The 22,650-nt window shown below is 39.1% G+C and overlaps 1 protein-coding gene across 2 annotated transcripts in view; it reads right to left on the bottom strand.

Moving 5' to 3' along the window:
* THADA (THADA armadillo repeat containing) overlaps positions 1-22,650 on the bottom strand; it is a 168,316-nt gene that overhangs the window by 9,621 nt on the left and 136,045 nt on the right. For both annotated transcript variants that reach the window (XM_076334455.1, XM_076334454.1), the window contains one exon: positions 19,335-19,466. In XM_076334455.1, coding sequence (XP_076190570.1) covers positions 19,335-19,466 — 132 coding nt within the window. The remainder of the gene's footprint in view (positions 1-19,334; positions 19,467-22,650) is intronic.

Here is a 22,650-nt window from a genome sequence, read left to right as displayed (position 1 = left end):
CTCACAGATCTTTCAGAGGAAATGAGCATTTGGACTTTACCGCTCACATTACCGCTTTTGTAGAACCTCCCCCCCAAAGCCATGTTCTAATTTAAACAGCAGAAAACCAATACCCCCTGCATAAACCCACTGAAATCACGCTTTTCCTTTTGAAAAGGTAAAAAAAAAAAAATTATTCAGCTAATTGTTTAAACATTGCCAATGAAAATGTGAGTATGTTTTTTAACGCAAATTACCTATTTATTGGAAAAATGAAGATAAATACTCACAGTTTCAAAATTAGTATCACTAGAACTAAATATATGACTGAAGACTCTTGTTATTGGCATGTTCCAACTAAGGAACTTTTTGCTTAGCACTGATGAAGATTACTGAATGTATATGAGATGTATGTTACAGCTCTGCTGTAGGAACACAGGAGACAAATTTATCTCCGTATCATAGCTGGGATTTTAGAGCAGTATCTGGAGAATGGTGGTGAAAGGTTTGTTATTTAAGGGATAAAGGAATAAGGGAAGGGTGGGTAATCAATATAGAAGACTGTACACGAAATTCTTCTCGCCACAATACTTGAAAACCGATATAGTTTGGGCAGAACACTCAAATACGTAAAAGCTATTTTTAAAGCAGTAATAGAAAGGCAGGCTTTCCTTCATTGCTATGGAGTCATAGCCACGACCATCACAGTTTGCGTAAGGAGCCTATCGAGATGGGTAAGCTGCTGTCCTGTTTACTCACTTGCAATTAAAACGCTGATAAGAAAAAACACGTAATAGATTATTCACATGAACACTCCATTTAACATTTACCGCTTTTAGACTCCAGCGCTGAGCGCATACAATTATTTTTCATGTATTCTTTCTTAATTTTCAAAAGTATAACAACTCATAACCTTTACATAAATGGTGCCGCTGTGTAATTAATAGAGCTAAATGAAGCGCTGCTAGTAAATGATCAGTAGCCAGTCTTTGACGGATGAGCTGATTCTAATGCAGTCCATTCACTTTCAACTTTAATTAGTGGCATTGTATTCTACAAAGCAAACGGTTCCTTCATCCATGTGATGATCTAACGTTGTATAAGTGGGCTGAGAACAACTTGTAAGGTGTTGTAATAAATTTGGCAATACAAAGTAAAAAGTCACAGTGACTACACGTTCTTATATAATGTAATTCTTTAAAAAGCAGTAACTAATATAAAGTTCCCACTGCAAAAGCCACTGATTTTAACAAGTACCATACACACAAATAAATCTTGCTGAGACAATTATGAGTTTCAATGCTCCTTTTTCATTAATTAAACCAAGTGATCTGAATTACTAGGTGTATGATGGTGGAAATTTTTGCAAGACACAAAAACGAGCATAAAAATGCTATGTTTTTCTATACGAGCACTGATGCAACACTATACTTCATTTTTTTTTTGGTACTATAACCCTTGTTCTAGATGCATGCTTGTCGCAGCTGGTGACAACTGCTAAGCAAACTCTTCACTTTTGAATTACTGCAATTTAGAGTAATTTCAGATTATTGGAAGATTTTCTAATAAACATATAAAAATTTGAAGTACTGAAGACCACTTAGGTTACAATATGCTTGGATCTTGTTCTACATTTTCTCCCGAATGTTAGTTTACACTGGTATGTCTCATCCTTCTTCCAGCAGTTCTGCTCTAAAGGGTGGGACAATGCAAAGTTGCAGATTCCTGCAAGCTGGGGCTATTGAGCACGGCTGAGTAGAGAAGACACTTGCTAACTTACTACAAAACATCTGATCCAGGTGTAGGTGCGACTTACCGAATGCAGGTATTTTGGAGTAGAATAGCAAAAAGCAACTTGGGAGCCTCAGCAACTCAGTCTCCATATCTGTTCTGATACCTTATAATGAAATAGTATGGGGACAGACTGTTTTTAAGATTATTTATATTTAATTTTTATCTTTGTTTCCTATTACTTATTAAAAAAGGGTGACATTTGAAATGAAGTGACTATAAAATTGTTCTTATGGAAAGTGCCATAAATATTTTGTATAATAATTTATGTCAAAAAGGTTTATGATATATTCTCAGCTTCTTTGCTGGTCAATTCTCTAAACCCATTATCTCAGCATATTAAGATCAGAATCTAGTGCAAAACCTCACAGAAGCTGTTCACTATATGAACACTTGAAGAAAAAAAACACCCCCTCGCATCAAAAGCTTCCAATGTAGCCCAGATAGACAACAAACGAGTAAGACAGACAAAGGGATGAAACTTGCGTGTAAAGAATAGCTTACGTTATTTCTATCTTTTTGCTGGCGTATACATACACAGATACACAATGCCGTAAAAACATCATTGAGTTTGCAAACACACTGTAATGTTAGAAACTACCAGAACCACAAAATACTCACACTGCAAGTGCGTTACTAACAAATGACTGAGAGGATGTTCTTTCTTTCCCTGTCAAGATCCAAATGCCTTCCGATGCCTGCTGCAAGTTGCTTTTGATGTAGCGTAGCGTATGATCTGTTGTTACATGGTTTTTCCGACATTCCAATGAAAAATGTCAGCCTGACTCTCGAGCTGTGGTCTAGACAGGCAGGTGCTGCCAGGGACCTCTATTCAACAACTCAGTGATTACAGATCACTTAAGGGCAGTTCTCCTGCAGGTGTCTAACAGATAAATTAAGCGCAGCCGCATGTCTCAATCCTGAACGGAACATACCTATCTCAGAAAAATTTTTCAAGAGCATTTTTTCCATCTGAGAGAACCATTTGCTCTTCACAACAGGAAGAAAACGCACCAATGATTTCACTTGAGAGTGAGTTGTCTCACCCCACATCTGTAGGGTGGCTACCTGCAACTTCACCTGCATCTTCACCAGACACAACACCATTTTGGAGGCCTTGGCATGCTCAGGTGGATCAGTAAATCATAACATGATTTGTGTGAATTACTTTGGGGCCTTCTTCCAAGTAAATTTATGGGAGGAGTAGGAGCTGCTTAGTCTTGCATATAATGTGAATATATACACAGACTCTTCGACTGATAAATATTATTCAATCAGTAATCAGAGTTCTTCAATGGAAAGTCTAACATAGGTACCAATATACTTGTCTAATACATATTTTACATTTGTCTTTTCCGTTTCCTTCAAAGTCCTTTGGAGAATTGGTTTGTGTCTCTTCAACTGAGAAGGAACTAAGATAGTGCTGTGAGTGCTCTCCCCAATATACTGATGTGCTGAATGCAAGTGCTCCTTGCACAAGATACCACAAAAGTGAAAACATTTGTGTCTCACATTAATGCAGACATGAACTACGCAACACCAGGGACTTCCCAGTCAATGGGAAGAAACCTCTCTTTCTATTCTCTCCGCATTTAATACATGGCTTTGACCTTTCTTATTCCAACTATTCCAAAATATTCTACACAGGCAAGGAAGACAGAATGGCTAAGTAACCTGTGACTCTCATCGTTCATCATGATACGGAGTGCTTCACAAATCACCTGTATTTATACAATGTCCACAGAAAGAAGAAATGGCACTATCTACTCTGTAGGCAGAGTAGACAGCCATGAAGATTAAAAAAATCTTGACTGATTTTAGATGTCTGATCTGAGACATTATGACCTGTTTCACTGAGTAGTCCTCATCCCATAATGCTTTAATATTCAAAATGCATTTCACTCTGGCTTCAGCTGTATGTGCTCTGAACTCCTGCAAATCATGCCTCCAAGGTATCTAGCTAAGCACTTGGCAAACTAGTGACCTCCTTTCCAAACTCTGGTTGGAGTGACTTGCTTACCTGCACAAAACAGCTCTCTGGGAGAGGCAGGGATAGAATGCAAATCGCAAGAGCAACACTAAATGGCTTTGGCATGTCCCTTCTTGTTATCCTGGTCTTACTATCACTTTCAATTTTGCAACTGAGTGAGTACTGTTGGAGATGATTGTTTCCTATACTGTATGTTCCTGATTCATCATCAGAGAAAATCTGTCTTGTCTACTGAATTCTAAAAGAACAACTGTAAAAAAAACCAAACTGTGATAGTGTAGCTAATCCTTGCTTCTTAATACATGCAGCACAATGAGGCTGAATTAAAGTTGTGTTTCTGCATTTTTGGATACTTGGCCTTGCAATCTTACAAATATTCTTAGTGTGGGGAAAGGCTGGAAGGGGAAGATGGCAATGCATACGTGTAATTTTCCAAATTGCAAAAAAGAAGAAGAAAGCTATACCTTACCCAAATAACATGACATTATATTGAAGCTCATGAGTCACAGGACAGTGGAGACACAAGGCTGACCACTCAGGCGTCTGCTGCTTGAAACTAACGGAATAATAGGAAATGGTAGCACCACTGGAGACTGGAGGTATACCCCATAGCACTGTTCCAGTGTATCCTACCCAGTCCCAGTCACCAGACCCCACATTATCTCAACACAGGTCTAATTATCTTGACGAGTTAAGCTCTGGGTTTGACGCTCAGCCTCATAACTACCTTCAGTCACACCGTCTCCCAAAATGCAGAGAAGCTCCCCTTTTACCGCCTTTGTTAATTCTGCTTCTTCCCCACATTATTCCTCTTTTGGACCCAGTTCAGTCTCCCTCTTGCTGCAACTTTCATCAAAGATCTTTCTCCTCCTTTATGCCCTTCTCTCACATTGGCAAGAGCAAGTCTTGCCAACTGAACTCTTGAGGAGTTAGGGTCTCCTCCCCTAACCAGACTGAGCATCACCTCCCCTTCCCTAACTCTCAATGGTTCAGCTTGACTCTTTCAGCAGTCCACTGAATTTTTCTGGTTTAGCTTTTTTCCCTTCCCTGACCAGAACTGATGGCTTATTCCTCCCCATTTTGCTGATGACCCACAGGTATTATTGAGAGCACAGGAGTTTTCATTTCAAGTGCCTAAATGCAGCCTGGCCCACAGCTGCCTGCAGCCACAGCTGTGGAGTCCTGAGGCACGGTGTTCCCAGCACAGAGCATCCTCAGTAGCCCTGCTGGGAACGCAGGTAAGCGTTTCAGGAGCAGAAAAGTTTAAGCTGCTTAGTGAACACAAAAATCTACGGAGGTTTTAGCTTTTAGGCTCCTTTCAGTCTCTACTGAATACATATATAAGCGTAGCATTTTATAGTCCTATTTCTCAGCCAAATTTGTACATATTTTACCAAAAATATCTTGCTCCAAAGCATACATGTATAACAGCATTCAAAGAAAAGGCCTTCCATTTTTTTTTGTAGCCTGCATAAAGATAGCATTTCCCCGAATTTCCTATGTAGAATCATGTCTACTATAATAAAAACAAATAATTAAAGTAAAAAAAATACTCACAGTATGGAAAAATGAGTACCAACTAGTAAGGATTAACACAAGTAGCTGAAAAACAGGATTTTATAATGAGAAGTGTTAGGCAACCCTAACAACAGACCATCAACCCTCCTTATAAAAACATACAGTTCACACAATTAATTTAATTTACAAAACAAATTATAAAGAGAAGATGGAGACAGAAAAGCAGAAGGCAGTAAGTTTACCGAAGTCAATTTAAGGTCTGTTGAAAAGGTGCAAGAAACACGGGAGGATGAAGTGGGAGGGCAGGTAGAGATGAAGGGAGCACTCAGAGCACAGAAAAGAGTAACAGCTCTGGTATATTTTATTCAATCAGACTGGCAATCTACAAGAATAAACAACATCAAAGGGATTTTTGTCCCATTTTTTAACAAAATAAGGAAATCAGCAGGCATGCTTCTGTGTACGTGTTTCCCACCACAACTTCTGAACCAGCTGTACAATTTCAATCCAGTCTGACAAAAAGGATAAGCGAATCCAAAATATTAAGTCTTGTTTCTATGAAACAGGCCAGCTGGGTAAAGAAAAGAGACCCTATTACTGTCCCGCCTAGTGAAAGGCTGAAACTTCAGTCATTAGATGAGAAAATCTACTTATCTGCAAAACAAATCCATGAAAAAAACAAGCTCCCTTCATTTCATTGCTCAAGGAACTTTCTTTCCTTTTCTTTTTCTTTTCTTTTAAATAAATAATGCCATTTGCGGTTACACTCCACACTGGCATATGTCTTTAACACAGATATGTCTTTAACATAAAGACTCTTTCTGTCTTTAACATCTTATTTTTCAATCAGCATGTTTCAAATGAGTCTGCTTCAGGAAAGGCCGTATTCTACTTCACCCTGCCATGGATGGCACTAGTTGAACCTTCATCACTAATTGTGAGATTCACATAAAATCCTCTAATTTGGAGGATTTACCTTCACTCTCTGACTGCCTTCCACAGTGTCACAGAGATAATCATGCCAAAAATTAAAACACATTGCAAAAGGCGGCAGCTAACAAGCAGGGGCTGCCTGTATTGCCTTTACTACTTCTATGAATTTGAAATGAAACCACTGATGTGTTCTACAGGCCAGCAGAGGACAGAATTCAGTTTGTATATATAAGTACTATTTCATCCTGAGATCCCTTTATCCCTAGGCTCTCCTTACACCCCATTGTATTTGCACTCCAAAGTCTGCGCTGACCTTGCAATAGGGGAGCGTGAAGTCATTTGCTCCAAAGAATCGAGTCCTCTATACTTTGGAATATAACCTGAGAGACTGTTTCCCATCTCAGTATGATCTTGCTTAATTAAACTAATTACGCAACACACTGCTTTAGAAGAAGGAAATCAATATTGGGAACATCTTTTCTGAAAGACCCCTGACTTGCTCATTAACGCAGGTTTATTTGATCCTGCTGCTGCTAGCCTTCAGAGAACATGGGACATACAAGTTTTCCTCATGTTTCTGAGAGGCGGTGGTGATGGAATATGGGATGCTGGTATAGTATATTGCAATATGGTGATTTACTTGAATAATTTACATTTGGGGAATTTGAATTAAAGAGGAAAGATACTCTGGAAATCTAATTCTTAGTTGTGCTTCTTAATGCCTGTACATTAGACAGAGAGCTTTCAGTAAGTATGAAGACATTAAAAAGAAAAAAAAGATCTATCTTCTGCTGTTTACAGCAAAGGTAGGTTAAGTTGAGCACCTAAGTGTAAAACAATCTACAGTCTTGAAGTTCTAGTATTACAATATACAATATACAGATTCTGGAATTAGGGAAGGTTGGTTTTGTTTGGGTTTGAACTTTTAAGTACAGCAAGGGGAAGTCTACAAAGTGTAACTGTGGTCTTCAACACAAACATGACATCAGCTTGTGTGTGTCTGCACATGAGGGAAAGTAAAAGGGTAATTAACATAGTACATGAAAAAATGAATGGGTTTTATTAGCCCTGGTAATAAGATATTGTAAGTCTAACCTCCACTGTGATCAAGCCAAGTGTATAAGTTAATCAAGACCTTCACTAAAGTATTTCTGTTAACACTTTCATCTTACCAGTGGGAATTATTTATAAAACCATTTTCCACTGCTAGCATGACAAGGTGATCATTAACACAGCACAGACCATGCAAAGGAACAAAATTAAAAACATGCAAAAGTGGCATTACACTGGTACTGTAAGCAACTGCCATAAATAATTCTGCTCCTCAAAGTGATTTCAACAGTCTTGCTCTAAATCTAACAAATCAAAAGCTCTTTATAAAAAGTCTAATTCTTGAAATTTAAATTTCTAGGCTTCCCAAGGATGTTTAACTTGACTTTCTCATGCATGAGAAATCAATTTGTTCAACCAAGCCAGTTCCGAGTTCCCCCTGTAAGAGCTCATTTGGAACCGATTATAGGAAAAAAACGATACTGAGTTTTACACATTTACAGGTTTTGAAGTAAGAGCCCATTGTGTCCCACAACTGCTTCCCACCACCCCACCAACACACCACGAATTAAAGCAACCAAATCAGTGGGAAGGCTATGGCTTAGGGAATCGGCAATGCAATAAAAACACCTTTCATTCTAGGGTGCCGCTTTGACTCTGGCACAGGTAGGTACTATCTTGGTCATTAAAAATGCTGAGTGCTGATTTACGCGAAAACAAGCTGGTAGTTTAGGTTAGTTCGCAAAGGTATTTATATTCTCTACCTCACTCCCACCCACACAAACACAAATGAAATTCCTTGTGCAAAAATCTGCTTGCAGAAATGTATCATCTCCTCATTCTTGGTGAAATAACTCTCAGTGCAAAATGACATTACAAATAAATATCAACATCCTACATGCACGCCTTGAAATGGGGCATGGGCCTCGCATGGGACAAATATTTTGCATAGGGCTCTGCACAGGTTTTCAGGATCATTCTTGCAGAGGTGATATCTTACGATGCAAAGGGCAGAACAAGAAGAAATTTGCACCGTTGATATCTGTTCAATCTCTGCTGCTGAAAGACGGAGACCTTCATTCTCCACAGCTGTTTTAGAGTTTTCCATAAGCAAAACATTTACAAAAGATAAATTTAATTATTTCCCATAGCATTATACATTCACTTCTTAGCATATGTTTTTGTATTCTTTCTATGTATAATATAGATATTTAAATGAACATTTCATATACTTAGCTTAAATATGAACAGTTTACAAACTACATGTCTGCAGTACTGAGATAGACTTTTAAAGTTTTGCGCATTTAGGGCTATGAGGTAACAAAGGTATGGAAATAATTAATTGAAAACTTGTAAAATTTATCAAGCTCTCCAGCCCATCACATGATTTCAGCAGGTATCCCATCTCAGCCTTTACAAGGAACACCACATGTGTCTGGGTGTGCCTACCCAGGGCTCTCCCAAATCTTTCAGATCAGAACTTCTAGAATATCGTTCTCAACTGCACTGTACGTGAAGTTGATATTCAGGATACCAAAATCATCAGAGATGCTGGGCCATATTCATTTGGACTTCTGCATCTTAAGCAATCTGAGGAGGAGAGGAGCGGTTGCAGGTTACGGGTAACTGAAGCCTTTTTGTGCACAGTCCCAGTTAGAATAGCACCCCGTTGTTCCAGCTTTCACCTGTGCCGGGTAATGAATGATTGAAAAGTTACCACCAACTTCCATATCCCGATGTTCAACCGTGTCTAACCCCTAGCTGGATGCTTTGAGAAAGTGAGCTCCCTATAAAAGGAAATTATTTTCTTTAAGTTGTACGCAACTCCCTTTCATTCTGTCAGTGTTGTTCTTTCCCCTATTCCCTTTTCCCAATTCCTAATCATTAAGCAATTCTTCTTGAAGTAACAGGATTTCTTTTCTATTGTTGTTTGGCTGTTTTGCAACACAATCTAGCTTAAAAAAAATTTTTTTTTTTTAATAACTGTCCCCTATATCAAATTGCTCAGGTCTGTAGCCATTGGTCTTTCAAATAGAAATCTCTTGGGACAGCTTTACCCTTTCATAGCAGCAGTGAAACAGAAGGATCAGTATTAATAAAATTAGAGAACTGCAGCAACTGATTAGGGAAACAATACAATTTGTGCCCAGACTTCATTTTTACAAATGAAGGACAAGCTACAACATTATTACTGCAAGTTTCATTTCAGTTTTTCGAACCAATAAAATTGGAGTCCAGTTATTCAAATAATACATTTGAACCTTGGTATAACAAGAGCTCAATACAGTAGCAAAATGTCATACAGATTGTAGGCCAAGTCCTGCAATCTTCATATATCATGGAACCTCTATTATGTCTCTAAATAAATCGTATTTCAGAAGTCTAGACACGATTAAAAAGCTGAACATTTTTGTCGATTCTTAGCATGCCCACAATTAGCAATGCAGAATGCCAGCGACAAAAAGCAAACAAGAAACCAAAACAACAAAAATCCACAACAACTCTTCATGACCTAGCTCTAAAAACTAGTCAACATAGGGTGGACAATACAACTTATTTTCACCTGGCATTCCTTGACATTCTTTCACACTCTGGGGAACAGAGTACTTTTGTTCCAAAGCACTAGCTCTTCTGCACTTCCACCTCGTTCAGAGAAAACACAAAATAGCTCTGTTCAGAAGAATGTGATCAGTCCTTCAGTTTTTGTTTACTCCTGAAGAGGCTGATTTTGCATAGTTTACTGGCCTGGCTTCCAAAACTGTTTTTTCAGTTAAGATAATTAACACTGCTACTTACTTTTTCTATAATTAATCCAGGAGTAAAAAGCAAACCAATATGAGAAACACAGTTTTTTGTTGTTTTTTTTTTTTTTAACACTAAAATACCATAGCTATCTCTCAGAAATGAAGTGCAGTGTTTTAAAAGCAGATGATGATCAATAGTGGTGCTATTTTGCCTGTATCAAAAGGGCACACACTTGTTAAGCTAACAGGGACAACACTTTTACAGCATATATCAGAAAACCCGGTTTCATAAAAAACTGCAGGAGGGTGTGAATTCACTTTGGCTTCAAGCAAACGGTTCTTCATTAAGATTTTACTCAGACACAAAAACTCCAAGTTTAGTAGGGAAGCTGTGGATAGCAAACAGCCTTCCTCTTCGTGACTAAAGAGAAAAGAAATGGCATCAGAAAGGAAAAAAGCGGCAGTCAATATATTCAGTAATGGGTCCGTGAGCCTGAAGGTAATTACCAAAGAGTTTTCTGAAAAAAAATATTTAAGCCCATTCTCTATCTTTTTCAGCCAACTTCTCCTCTGTATCTAAGGACAACAGCTAAACATTATTCAAGAGTCACCATTAAACCAGGAAACAATCACATTAGAAATGCAATCTAAAAGACCTCAATTACTTCCAATCAGATCTTCCACAAGTTTTCATAATAGGAGATATTTTTAGGGTATAAAACTAGAACGTCAGATATAAAAGAAATATTATTACAAAGACCCAAAATATACCTATTAGCATAAAAATACGATATGACTGGGCTACAGGTCAAATCTGCTCCTGAAACAGCCCTAAATTTATTCTAACAGAGAGACCAGATGAATTCATTTACACTCCTAGACCTCAATTCTTTCATCCTTGCAACCGACCTGTAATTGTTACCTTCTTAGAACTATTAGAGCAGATGTAAAAAACCCCAAATTATAGCTTCCAGCCGCAGTAAGTATTTCATAATCTCTACCACGTGTCATTTTGCTTTCTGGAACAAACTTCTTAAATGAAAGGTCACCATAGTCATCAGGTAGTCACCGACTAGCACAGGTATTTACCATCTATTTAGTTTGCCAGAATTTAAATGGTCATCATTACACGTTTGTCTCCCTGCACAAATCCTGCTCTGTGCATGTGCATAAGGAAATACTCACTATTTAAAGCATGGAAGGGGAAAAAAGATGCAGCTAGAGGTATGGTCCCTTAAGCAGAAGGCTGAACATTCAGCATTTTAAGGAGAATGTTGTCCTTTTTCTCTGTGAACCCTATTCTACTTATGATCTACAATTACAGATAGCTAAGTACATCATCGGTGATGTTACCTCCCATGGTTTACAGTACTTTTCAGTAACATCTACTGCACTTCACCGTGCAGAGTGTTCTAGTAATTCTCGGCAGCACACCCGCCGCCTCCCTCGCTAGGACCCGCTTCAGAGGATTCCCAGAATACGCAGGCAGCTGTTTGACCTTTCCTCCCGTCCTCAGCATGCCTTATCTAATATAACCGAAGAGCTTTCACCACCTTACAGTGTCTCTGAATACAGTCCTACGCCATGTTTGAATACAATGCTGTAAACTGCTGCCACTACTTTACACCTCTCCACTGAGGCTGCAAGAAGTATTGCTTTTAACATAGGCTATTACATAGAGTCCATGCACAATCTTTTTAAAATAAATTTCATTCGTAGAAAATCATCTCGTTCTGCAACAGGAGCAGCTCTGCTTTGCTGTAAGTTTTTTCTGGTTTTGATTGTATCACGTCTTTATCATACTCTCTTCTGCTTCTGCCTGGATGGGTCTTGTCTATGTGCCTTTTCTGCTTTCCACTGCTTAAAGGCCATTTGGATAAATGCCACCTCCCATCTAAATCCTAACACTCAGCTCAAAAGACTCCTCTTTTTACAGCAGGTTTAGAAATCCAGTTCTTTCTAGTGAGCTGCGCATCTAGTTACCAGAATGCAGTTATCAGGAAGACTGTCAAAGCAGAAGAAATCCTGGAGCTGATCCCAGAAAAAAAATTTCAATAACCTTCCTTCCACTTGTCCTCAATACAAGGAACATAAACATATTTTGGCTAACATGATTAGCAGTTTTCCATTAGTAACCCAGATGATGCTGTGAGAATTTCTGGACCGTTCCCAAGCAACCCGTGGCATATCACAAGATCTGACGGGAGATTTTTCTGACCAACAGATTCCAAAATTATAAGAGACTCTCAAAGTAGCTTAAATATAATGGATGACAATAAGTACTTTTTAAATGCTATTTCCAATTTGCTGGTTTTTCCTACCCAGCGCAGTAGGAAGGACCTGAAATTGATCCAATTGTGGAAAGCTCTTAACTTTCCACACCATAGCAGTTGATGTCATGCATCCAGAATGAAGATTTTCAATCTTCTGTATGCAGCTGTAACCATCCGCAGCACTAACAACCTCCATTTAAAGGCTGGCTAGTGGAAGAGCTCCAGATAGCAGTTTCAGCACAGCTCTTTCTGCAGACGAGTTCTGACTTCGTGCTTTTTGTAACCCCTCCATCAAATCTCTAAATAGAAAAGAAATTCAAGTCTCGGAATAGAGAAGGAAATGCACAAGTCTGACTTAAATCAAGAAAAGGAAATCTATCACCTATGATCCTGCCACAGACTCCAGTTAATGCATCCTCAAACCAGTTTGCATGCATGCAGTTCCCTAGTTTATGTTCGGGTAATTACCACTTATTTCTCAAAGCCAGGCAGCTGACAGAACTGGTTTTAAGAGCCACAACTAAAGGAGTTGTCTGGGGCCTCAGAGGTCTACTAGCCTAACCTGAACATCCAGTGCATCAGAAAAGTTGAACCCTACACATTAACCTTTGTCCAGGATCAGAATAACCTGACACTTGTTTTATTCACCGCAGTCACCCGTTTGCCTCACTAGAAGGCTACGCCAACACAGAAATAGAGCAAAAAATGGTGAATCTGTCCCCAGGTTTGGCAAAAGGATGAACACATTAGTCATATGAAAAGAAGAGTTCTGAACATCTTGTCAGCATCCCTCCTTTATATGCTTCAGAGAGAGAGAGAGAGAGAGCGCGCGACATACAACTTGCATACTGCACAGAGCAGCGGTGCACAGGTTCTAAGCCCCAGTTACTCTCCCACTCCATTCCCACAGCACGGACTTAGCACTCTGTAAGTAAACAGGTCTGGGGAGAGGAGGGTTAACTCAACATGCTGATGAACTGATGCTTTAAGAAATCTATTTAACACATTTACCCAACGGTAAACACGTGGAAGAAAAGGTCCTTTTGCTATGGCCAAAGTTTGCATGTAGTTCAAGGAATAGTTTGAAAACAGTTTCAAATGCCAACAAGCACTTGAGGCAACAATTAAAATAAAATACCTTTCTTTACTGTTTGCTGTGCAGTATGTGGGATGCTTTTATCATGCAGCTGAACACTACCAATGACAATGGTATTTTTAGCATTTTAGGTTTGCCCAGCATTTACTCTTAGCTGTTTCACTAGCAACTGGAGCAGATTAAATCTGAGTCACTTGTTCTGAAATACTTCATGGATCAGTCGTAAAGGACATTTGGGGTACAAGTTTTGGGATCATGCCAGTCACCCATGATTTGCTATCACCTGTGGTGTTGATGACAAATGCCAGACCATTGTGCTGCATTAACATCACACAGACTGTGTTATCTCTTATCTCTCACTCAAGTGATTTACTAGATCTTCTTAGGGCACAGATGTATGAAAACTTCTGCACAGCTTTAGGTTCACTGAGGAAGATTTTTAGAGGATAGGAAGAAACATAAATCTGAGCAGGATTTCTTCTCTCCTCATCTCTTTCAAATGTTAATACAGTTAGTCTGATCGTTTATCTTCTACTTTCCTACCTCTGCTAAGGCTTATTTACACCACCAGCCCCCCCCCCCCCCCCCCCCAAATCCCATGCAAATAAGCCTTCTTGCATGCACCTTCATGATAGAGACACCTACCCTAGATTAATGAAGAAGTTTATTTTGAATTTACCTTCTATAGTCATGATGTGTGAAAAAAAATAGAGGCACAAGAAACAAGCAGCTTTGCTTTTCTTCATGCCAAGGAGACAGCATGGTTCACAAAGAGAAAGGTTCTACTCAGTCAAATGCTAAAGCCTAGAAAGGAATTCAAAGTCACCTTGAAAATGTTTTAGTTCTTTCATCTAATTGATATTTTTTCTGCCCCCCCCCCCCCATGGCAGCACATTTTAACTTCTCCCTTTACTCACATTCATACTCTCTAGTCAGTAAGTAAAATGAAAGTTGCTGAAAGGCTCCTATATGCATTTAGTCTGATACAGTAAGGAAGGGCTGAGATACTACAGGCCACTAAAAGACAGGTCAATACCCAGCAATGAAGAATTCCACAAGGATCTCAACCCAATCTGCTCTGTAAAACAGTGCTGCCCCCTTCCCGAGAGGATGCCCTTTAGAAGGGGGAGTCACCTTCTTTAAACCAGCCAGCTAATAATGTTTTTTTTGCTGGTGAATCAAAAATTAGGACATTTGTAATTTCCACTGATTATTTTTTCTGAAGATAAAAAGTGGAATCTATCAGGAAGGGAACAACCATCAAGAGAAGAAGAAAGAGCTTTGCATTGCCTTTTGTTCAGAAACTCCTGGCACAGGAGTATCATCTATTGCTTATTTCTTAAGCATGTGAAATGGGAACAGAAGGAACAGGATTAATATATCTGAATTTTTGGCCAGTGGATTAAATCAGCAATATGTTCAAAACTGACTACATCATTTATAGCCCCAATCCTATTCTCAGAATTATTCAAGAACTAAGGGAAATAACAACAACAACACTGGACTGATTTTCAAAGATGCTTACAACGCATCCAGTGATGGTGGTGCTCAGACTGGGACGTTTATCTAGCTTGTGCTGCAGCCACACAACTTCCAGTCCATGAACTGACTTGCTCACTGTTATACTATGCTGCTATTTCACAATAAATGTAGCAGAAGGCTCCCAAAGGCCGAAATTATACTCAAGACGACTATTTAGGCTGCTAAATCATTCAGGCACTTTCGAAAGATTTACTCAGGTCTGTGAATCTAATTGCTCATCTAAGCTTGATTCAGCTCAATTTTAAAAATCAGCTAAATTGGTGCTAATGCTGACAACACTAAAAATGCTCTTAAACCAATTTAAGGTTAATTTGGTGATTTACCAACATAAAGGTTAAGCTGACTAAAGCTATTTTTTTATATAGAATTTTACAGAATTGCACTGGCTTAGCTATAATAGTAAAAATTAGTTTATTCAAACTTCTCTAATACTGACAAGCTTATAACTTTACTTAAGGTTAACGCTTCTCTAGACAAAAAAAGTCATAGAGGAAAATGACACCAATGAATACAGTTTTGGTTTTAGCACTGAGTTACTTGCATTTTTCAGGATCTTCAGTAAAGCGATCATCAGTAGAGAAACAAAACTCCTGTTTCCCTGACTTGAACAATCTTCTTGTAAGGAGTACAAGAAAGTATATCCCTCTTGGATAAGAAATGCTGCTGTGAATAGGTCTAGACTTTACACAGCCATGGGTCACTAATTTAATTAGATTTCAAAGCAGCTATTCTACATTTACACTGAATACAATACTTCCTGTACCCTCCCTCATACTAAGAGGAATAAAACAATCCCCCAGAAGTTTACACCTCAATGCATGAGGAAACAACAACAAAGTGTACATACAATACCTTGAGTTACAGATGGGGTTTATATTGTTCAAGTTATTAGGAAAACCTTAACTACTTGCTAAGTTGGTATTTTTAGCAAGGAAAACAAAAGGTTTTCTCCTTTCTAGTGAGATAGGATTCTGTTTGACCTGCCCTGCTCTGAAAATGACTGCCATCAGCCAACCTCAGTAACTTCCCCTCCTAATTATGAGCTTTTACACATATTACAAAATTAAATCAAGCTTCTCTGTATGAATAAAAGAAATTTAAAAAATGAACTTTACTGGTAACAGTGGAAGTCCTTGCCTTCTATAAAAAATAGGTTTTGTGGGGGTTTTCTTGGGGGGGAGGGGAGGGTAGAGCGAGGATAGGAGCCCTGCTGCTGTGTATCAGTCTTTGGTCTTCTGAGCTTTTCTCCTTTCAAACGAAAATGGGGGCTGCAGTTTTCACAGGGTTCTTGTATCACATTTGTTACCCTGCGTTTCAGACTCTGCAAGGTTACTGCTCCCATAATTTGAGTGATCCAAAGCTGCACGGATTAGTTACTTGTGGAAATTGGGGTTTTTGCCCTCACTAAAAGCCACGAGGGAGTAACAAGCAACCAAGTTCATATGCTCTTCCAGGAGCTCACATAACATTTCAAAGAATTACACAAGATAGGAGCTGTTGCTGAAAGTGAAACCACGCTAATAGACAGGATCATTTGCCTCCAGTTTCACCATCTATAAATGACCTGAAAATACCTATTATTTGACACTATCATACTGCTACACAGTTGTACTGTTATTCAGCAACATGTATGTAAAGGAAAAATGTCCTATGACAACTATATGAACAATCTATGCAAATAAGTTTGTTATTATTAACAACAGCCCACACATCTTACTCTGCTGAAGCAGAATACAAATTCAGTCTCTGGCCAGCAGAGATATACACACAAGTATACACCCTCTAATACTCCATTCTTTCACAGGAAAACCAGATGCCAGCTTGTATCATGCATGAAGGGCAGGGGCAGTTGTCAGGCTGTAATCAGGGATTCCTTTGGCTCTCACATATAAGCAAAACACTTAAGGTGTTGATTCCCTAAGCCGACAATAGAGTTAGTTCTTCTGTAGGCAGCTACAGCCTACTACCTTACACACTGCGTACACAGCGAGAGAGAGAATTTTGTGAAGAGTGGATATAATGATGCTAGTGCCAAAATTGCTGGCAAGTCCAGTGCTTGGATTTTGTGAGCAGCATTCCCGCTCTGTGTATGGCAAATTAACAGCAGTAAAAGGTGAAACACACTATAACCTATTTCTACAGTGCAGTATTTCTGGAAATAAAATGGCTACTAGGACATACAAATTTTTGATGCACGAATGAAGCTGAAATTATAATAGTCTCTTTACTCTCTCATGTTAGCTAGTGGTAATGGCAATGAAATAGAACTGAAACAATTACAGAACGTATGAAAATGGGCTTCTAAACATCCATTCCTCTTTCTGATCTCTTGAGTCATCTTTCTTTCTGATCTCATGATAAAACTGCTGGGCCAGAACACTTATTTGTCATCGTATAATGGAAATGAAAAGTCAGTCAATGTAAGATATCCAGCAATTTGTTATCAAATAAAAGGTTTAAAGAGAGCTGTTTTATGGCTTCTAATGAATTTCAGTGTATCAGCTTAGATATTTTAAAATCAGTGCTGTGATGAAAAAGCAGACTTTCATGGTATGAAAACTGAGAAAAAATAAGTAGATATTTGAATGTAATTTAAAAATTGCCAGGACAGAGAGAACTGGTGATCCATGAAACGTCTGAACCCCAGACACAAACATATTGCATACTCTCAAGTGCACGCGAAAAGAAAGGGGGTAAAGGGAAGTAACAAACAACATTCAAAGGTAAGCTCATTTTAATCTGGTTGTAAACAAAAGCCACAGGGGCAAAACTCCTTGCCCTGCTCCCCCAAAAGCTAGAAAGCAAGGCACAAAAAGTGAAAGTAGTGGGGAAAAAAGAGATCACAGGAAGGAACAATAATGTTGTAAAATGGAGGCGGAAAGAAACTAGATTTTATCTTTTCAAGAGCAGCGCTCTTTGCTAGTCACAGATGAAAGACGCTGATTTCATTAAAAGCAGTTTAAGTGAAAGAACAGGAAGGCACAACGAAGTACAACTAAGGGGTTAACAGAAGTTTGGGGAGGGGGTCCCTGTCCTAAGTAGGAACATAGCAAATAAAAAACAATTATGATGTTATTTCCTCGATTATGGCCACTCCTGCTTTACAAAGTGCTAAGTTGTAACAGCAAGCGCTGATGTGACCTTAGTATTAATTAGTAGGACAGAGCCCTCATCCAGTTACAGGGCAATATCCCTTGGCCCAGGGACACAAGAAGGAAGAACGGAGAAGATACAAGGAGCCAGAGAGAAAATCCAGCATTGTATTACTTCCAAAGTACCATCTTGAGACATTTGAGGATGGCCCCCAAAGGCCAGCGTCGGGGATCTGAGGCACACACATGCAGAGCCTCTTGATACTCAAAGAGAGCTTTAGCTGGGACTAGATAAATTGCCAGAGCTGTGATGAGAGTGCTGGAATCAGAGCTGTGGGATTTAACAGGAAGATGAAAGCCGTCCGTCACACATCCCTCCTTTTACCTTCTCCTACCCCACAGCACTGTGCCTGAACAGTGCCAGCTCAAAAACACATCTGCCACATGAGCACATTCCTGGCTACGTCTATCTACAGTAGTGGCAAATACACATTTTTACTGCCTTTTCTTATTTTGTTTTTAAACCGCAGAGCTGCTTTATCTCCAGTCTAGCAGCAGTTCACCTGGAGATGGCCAACTAATTTGAACTGACCGCGGACAAGTTGGTACAGGCGTTACAGAGTAGCATAGACCAGTAGGGACCACCAGAGAGAGAGAAGCTTGGTAGCAAATTCTAATTTATTCACAACACATGGAAGAATGCGTCAGCAAAGACTCTCAAAGTGAAGCACATTAATTCGTTAAGCCTACTTAAGTTTTGTGGCTATTTTAAAATTAATAAGGTTGAGTAAACTAGTGCATCCAGACAAAAAGGCCCACATCCTCGAAAGCGCATTGTGGGTATGCTGAGAATTGTCTTTGTTGATGCGGATCTAAATGGATTTCAAGGTCTAATAATGAATCAGTGAGTTGAATACTGTTTCCCAGATTCCTATCTCTCTGTGATCAGGCTATTATAATGACATGGGATTCGAAGAGTGTCTTCCACTGCATTATATTAGACCAAAGCTGGTATTAAAGAACTTTCAAAATGTGAAATTATGTGATAGTTGACTCACCACAGCAAGAACCATAAAGCTGAACACTGCTGTTGTCTTTTTTACATACTTATGTAACCATATGCAAATTATACCAAGAACAGTAAAAGCAAAATAATAAAGCATGGTGGGTGTCAAACATTGTAACTTGCTGTTATCTTCCACGGTATGTGTTTATAAGAGATGCGTGGATCACTTTACAGTTAGCAAGAAGTTTGTGATGAGAAGAGAAATACTTTTGTCTCTCAAGTATCCAATAATATTTAAAAGTAAAGGAAAGTTAACATACCTGTTCCTTTACTGATCTTTTTTTCAGACTGTGCCACTTGTATAACCTCAGCAGCAGCATCCCTTACTACCAAATCTTCATTCTGCAGCAGTAGAACCACACATTTCCACACAGCAAGGGTATCAGACAGTCCTATATTTATTTATGGAGAAAAATTAGAATTCTATTTCTTACATGCATTCAAAGAAGTTACAGAGCTCTGTTTCCACACCTAAACACAACAAATGCAGTGAAACACTGAAACATGGGCAGGAGAAATGCATTGGCAAACCACTGGGAAGACAACTGGCAGTATGATCAAAATGTTTTCAGCATGTGTGAACTTCATCTAGGTGGCTGACTCAGCTTGGTATAAACAGTGGGCAACAGATAAGAGAATGGACCTCTCTTAATCCAGGTTCAACTTTAAGTCGTGGGTGCTCTGAATTTTCTACAATTTCTAGGAGTGCAGAATTCCTGTTTTGCAACAACAAAAGTTTTGCCGCTGGAGATTGACCAACGCACTGCGATCATGGATTTGCTGTTGCAATCTGCCTGGAGCAGGGGCTGCCAAACCAAGTTTTGTTCAGATACTGCCAGTAGTGCTGGCCACAAATGCCATTCCCTGCAGGAAACGGCAAACGATCCCACCTCCCAGGGATCTACCCGTCACCTACTTCTCCCATACCCACCTCACCCCGCCACTCACCAATGTGCCCTGCCACCCTTATACCCGCTATCTGTTGGAAGCAAGCCAGGTTTAATCTATGGGGTAATTACCTGCACACAGTTAAGACTAATCAGAGATAACTGCCAAGAGGGAGGTGTTCATCTGGTAAACCCCAAACAGGCAGACTCCACATACCACCCCAGCGGCAATTCACATCTCGCAAGCCATACTCGACTTGCAAACCCTTGTGCCATTTAGTGGTGTCACACTAAGGATGACTAGCTGAAGTCACAAGGCTGTACTCATAGGTTTGCTGGGGTACTTTTCAGCCGTCTTTTCAGCTCTCGTTGAACATCCTCATTAAAGGAATCCACTGGAAGGTCTCTTTTAGGGGCAGCCAGCTGTTAGGTACTACTTTCTGGTAATCACAGAGAACAACAGAGTTGGTGCTTCATTGCTGCACTGGTTTTCTCTGAGCATGTTACCAACAGGTCTATCAGAGATTTGTTTTACAAGGCTAGCCAGACAATTAATTGTATTTCACTGCTTGGCCAAAATTAATTGCTTGAGGCTTTACTACACAGGCAGAAGAAGCATTCCTGTATTTCATATAACTTCCCTATGTGGGAATAGCATGGACTATAATTACTTCAGAAAGAAGTTGCTTTTTTCTAGCATGACACACTCAATAATGTTATAGTGTCACAGCTAGGGCAGAATAATTATTCCCTTCTAGATAGAATGGCCAGCTTTCCCACCTAGGCAAGTTTCTACCGTATTTCCAGAAGAGGTGGAAATCTGCAAATGGATTTTCCAGAAAGACTGTTTCTGAACCCTCAAGCAACACGATGGAGAGATGATGGGGTCATCCAGAACATACTGATTGGCATTCACCTTCTTCCTCTTATGAACGTACTTAATGGAAACTTATGGGAATGACTACAACTCCATTTCATACAACCACAATTTTCCTTAACTTCTATAACTTCTACTTTGTACTATATGTGGTCAAGCAAGCTGATGCAGGACAAGGCATAAAAGTCAAAGCTGTTTCTATGTGCATAACCCCTTTAACTTTAAGGGAATGATTCTGGATTTATATCATTGCAACTAAACACCAGATCATGCCCTTGATTTGCTAAACTTCTCACTGCAGTACTTGACAATTTCACAGTTGTGAAGAACCCCAGACTGACAATTCTAGGTAGTACGGAGGGTCAGTACTGCATCCTTCTTCCCCAGGCCCAATTTTCAGAGCAAAGAATAGGTTCAGATAGTTTGCCCGCTGAGGCCCTGGGGGCTTTTCTGTTGGGATTTGGTTTCGTTTGTTATTTTGCCTTTTTTTGTTAAAATTTTAAGCAGGATACAAACTGCTGCTGTTTTTTGTTTCAGACCTTCGCATCTGCCCGATTGGAAAGCATGGAAACCAGCAACTGTTCTGACAAGATCAAAGAGGAAACTCTGTTCTCCATCAGCGACGGACCGGATCCAAATGGCAACAGACGAGAAGCACAGCATTTGGGAGTTTTTCACTCCAATACCTCCCTGTCTTCATTTGATATAAAATGGTAATATCTGTCCTACTAAGAGCTTTAAGTAGATGGCAGAGGTCAAGATTTCCAGAGTTGATACTATGAACATTTAATAGTACAATGTCTACCTCATATAACAGATTTAGCTCTGTTAAATGTTATCAATACCTCTTAAAAGACACATCTCAAAATAAATAGCTGACTTTTTAAAAACACCACTATCTACAGTTTAAAAAATACTACCATTCTTCTTGTCTAACAAAAATTTGTATCCAGTCCATGTAAGTGGACTTAAGCTACTCAAACTAAAAACATTTACATAACCACACTGGAATAAAATATCACCGAAAATAAGTATTTAAAGCCAACTGTCTTGTTCAGGATGCAAAATAATTTATCATCTTTCACTACCTATTTTTGCATATCTCCTGGCCCTTTAGTCACAAAATCCCCTTACTCGCTGTTCACCAAAGGTGGGGGGGGGGGGAGAAGGCTAGAAGAAAAAAACCAATGTCTTCTGCCCAACAGACCAGAAAATTTCACACAGCTTTGCCTTTCAGTCAGTAATGTATTGTTGAGTAAGGCTGTGTAGTTTTGTTTGTTTGTTTGTTGGTTTTCTAAAGAGACAGTCTAATGTTAACTTAAAAAAATTATCATCTCTGGGAGGTATAATGTGACCCAATTATTAATCAATCATTCTCATAGTAGAACGTGTCCCTCATTTCTAGACTGAACCCTTTAATTTCAACATTCAGCCAGCACAGCTTTGTTACACTCACAGTGTTAAACTAAAAGCATGTCCACATCATCAACAGAATATTTCAGAAAGATCCAAGTCAGAGAGCAACTGCAAGCCAGTAAATCTGTACAGCAATGTATAGTAGCCTGGAGACATAACAGCATCTCACGCCCCCCTTCTGTGGATTTATTGCAAGAGGCTCTGCACATGTGCTTTTTGTACCAGAATTTAAATAAGTCTGTTTAGTACATTAAATCCAATTAAAATTTCCAAAATATCCTGTTTGATGTAATTATGTGTTTTGAATGTGTGTAAATATATATATGTACAATACATTTTAAGTCACATATTAATGGGTTTCATCTAAAAAGATCCAGAAAATTAATGTTCAAACTA

Source organism: Aptenodytes patagonicus, chromosome 3 (genome assembly GCF_965638725.1).
Source record: "Aptenodytes patagonicus chromosome 3, bAptPat1.pri.cur, whole genome shotgun sequence".
In the NCBI taxonomy this organism is placed as follows: Eukaryota; Metazoa; Chordata; class Aves; order Sphenisciformes; family Spheniscidae; genus Aptenodytes; species Aptenodytes patagonicus.
The sequence above is the reverse complement of the archived record's forward strand: the minus strand, read 5'-3'. Positions and strand labels throughout refer to the sequence as shown.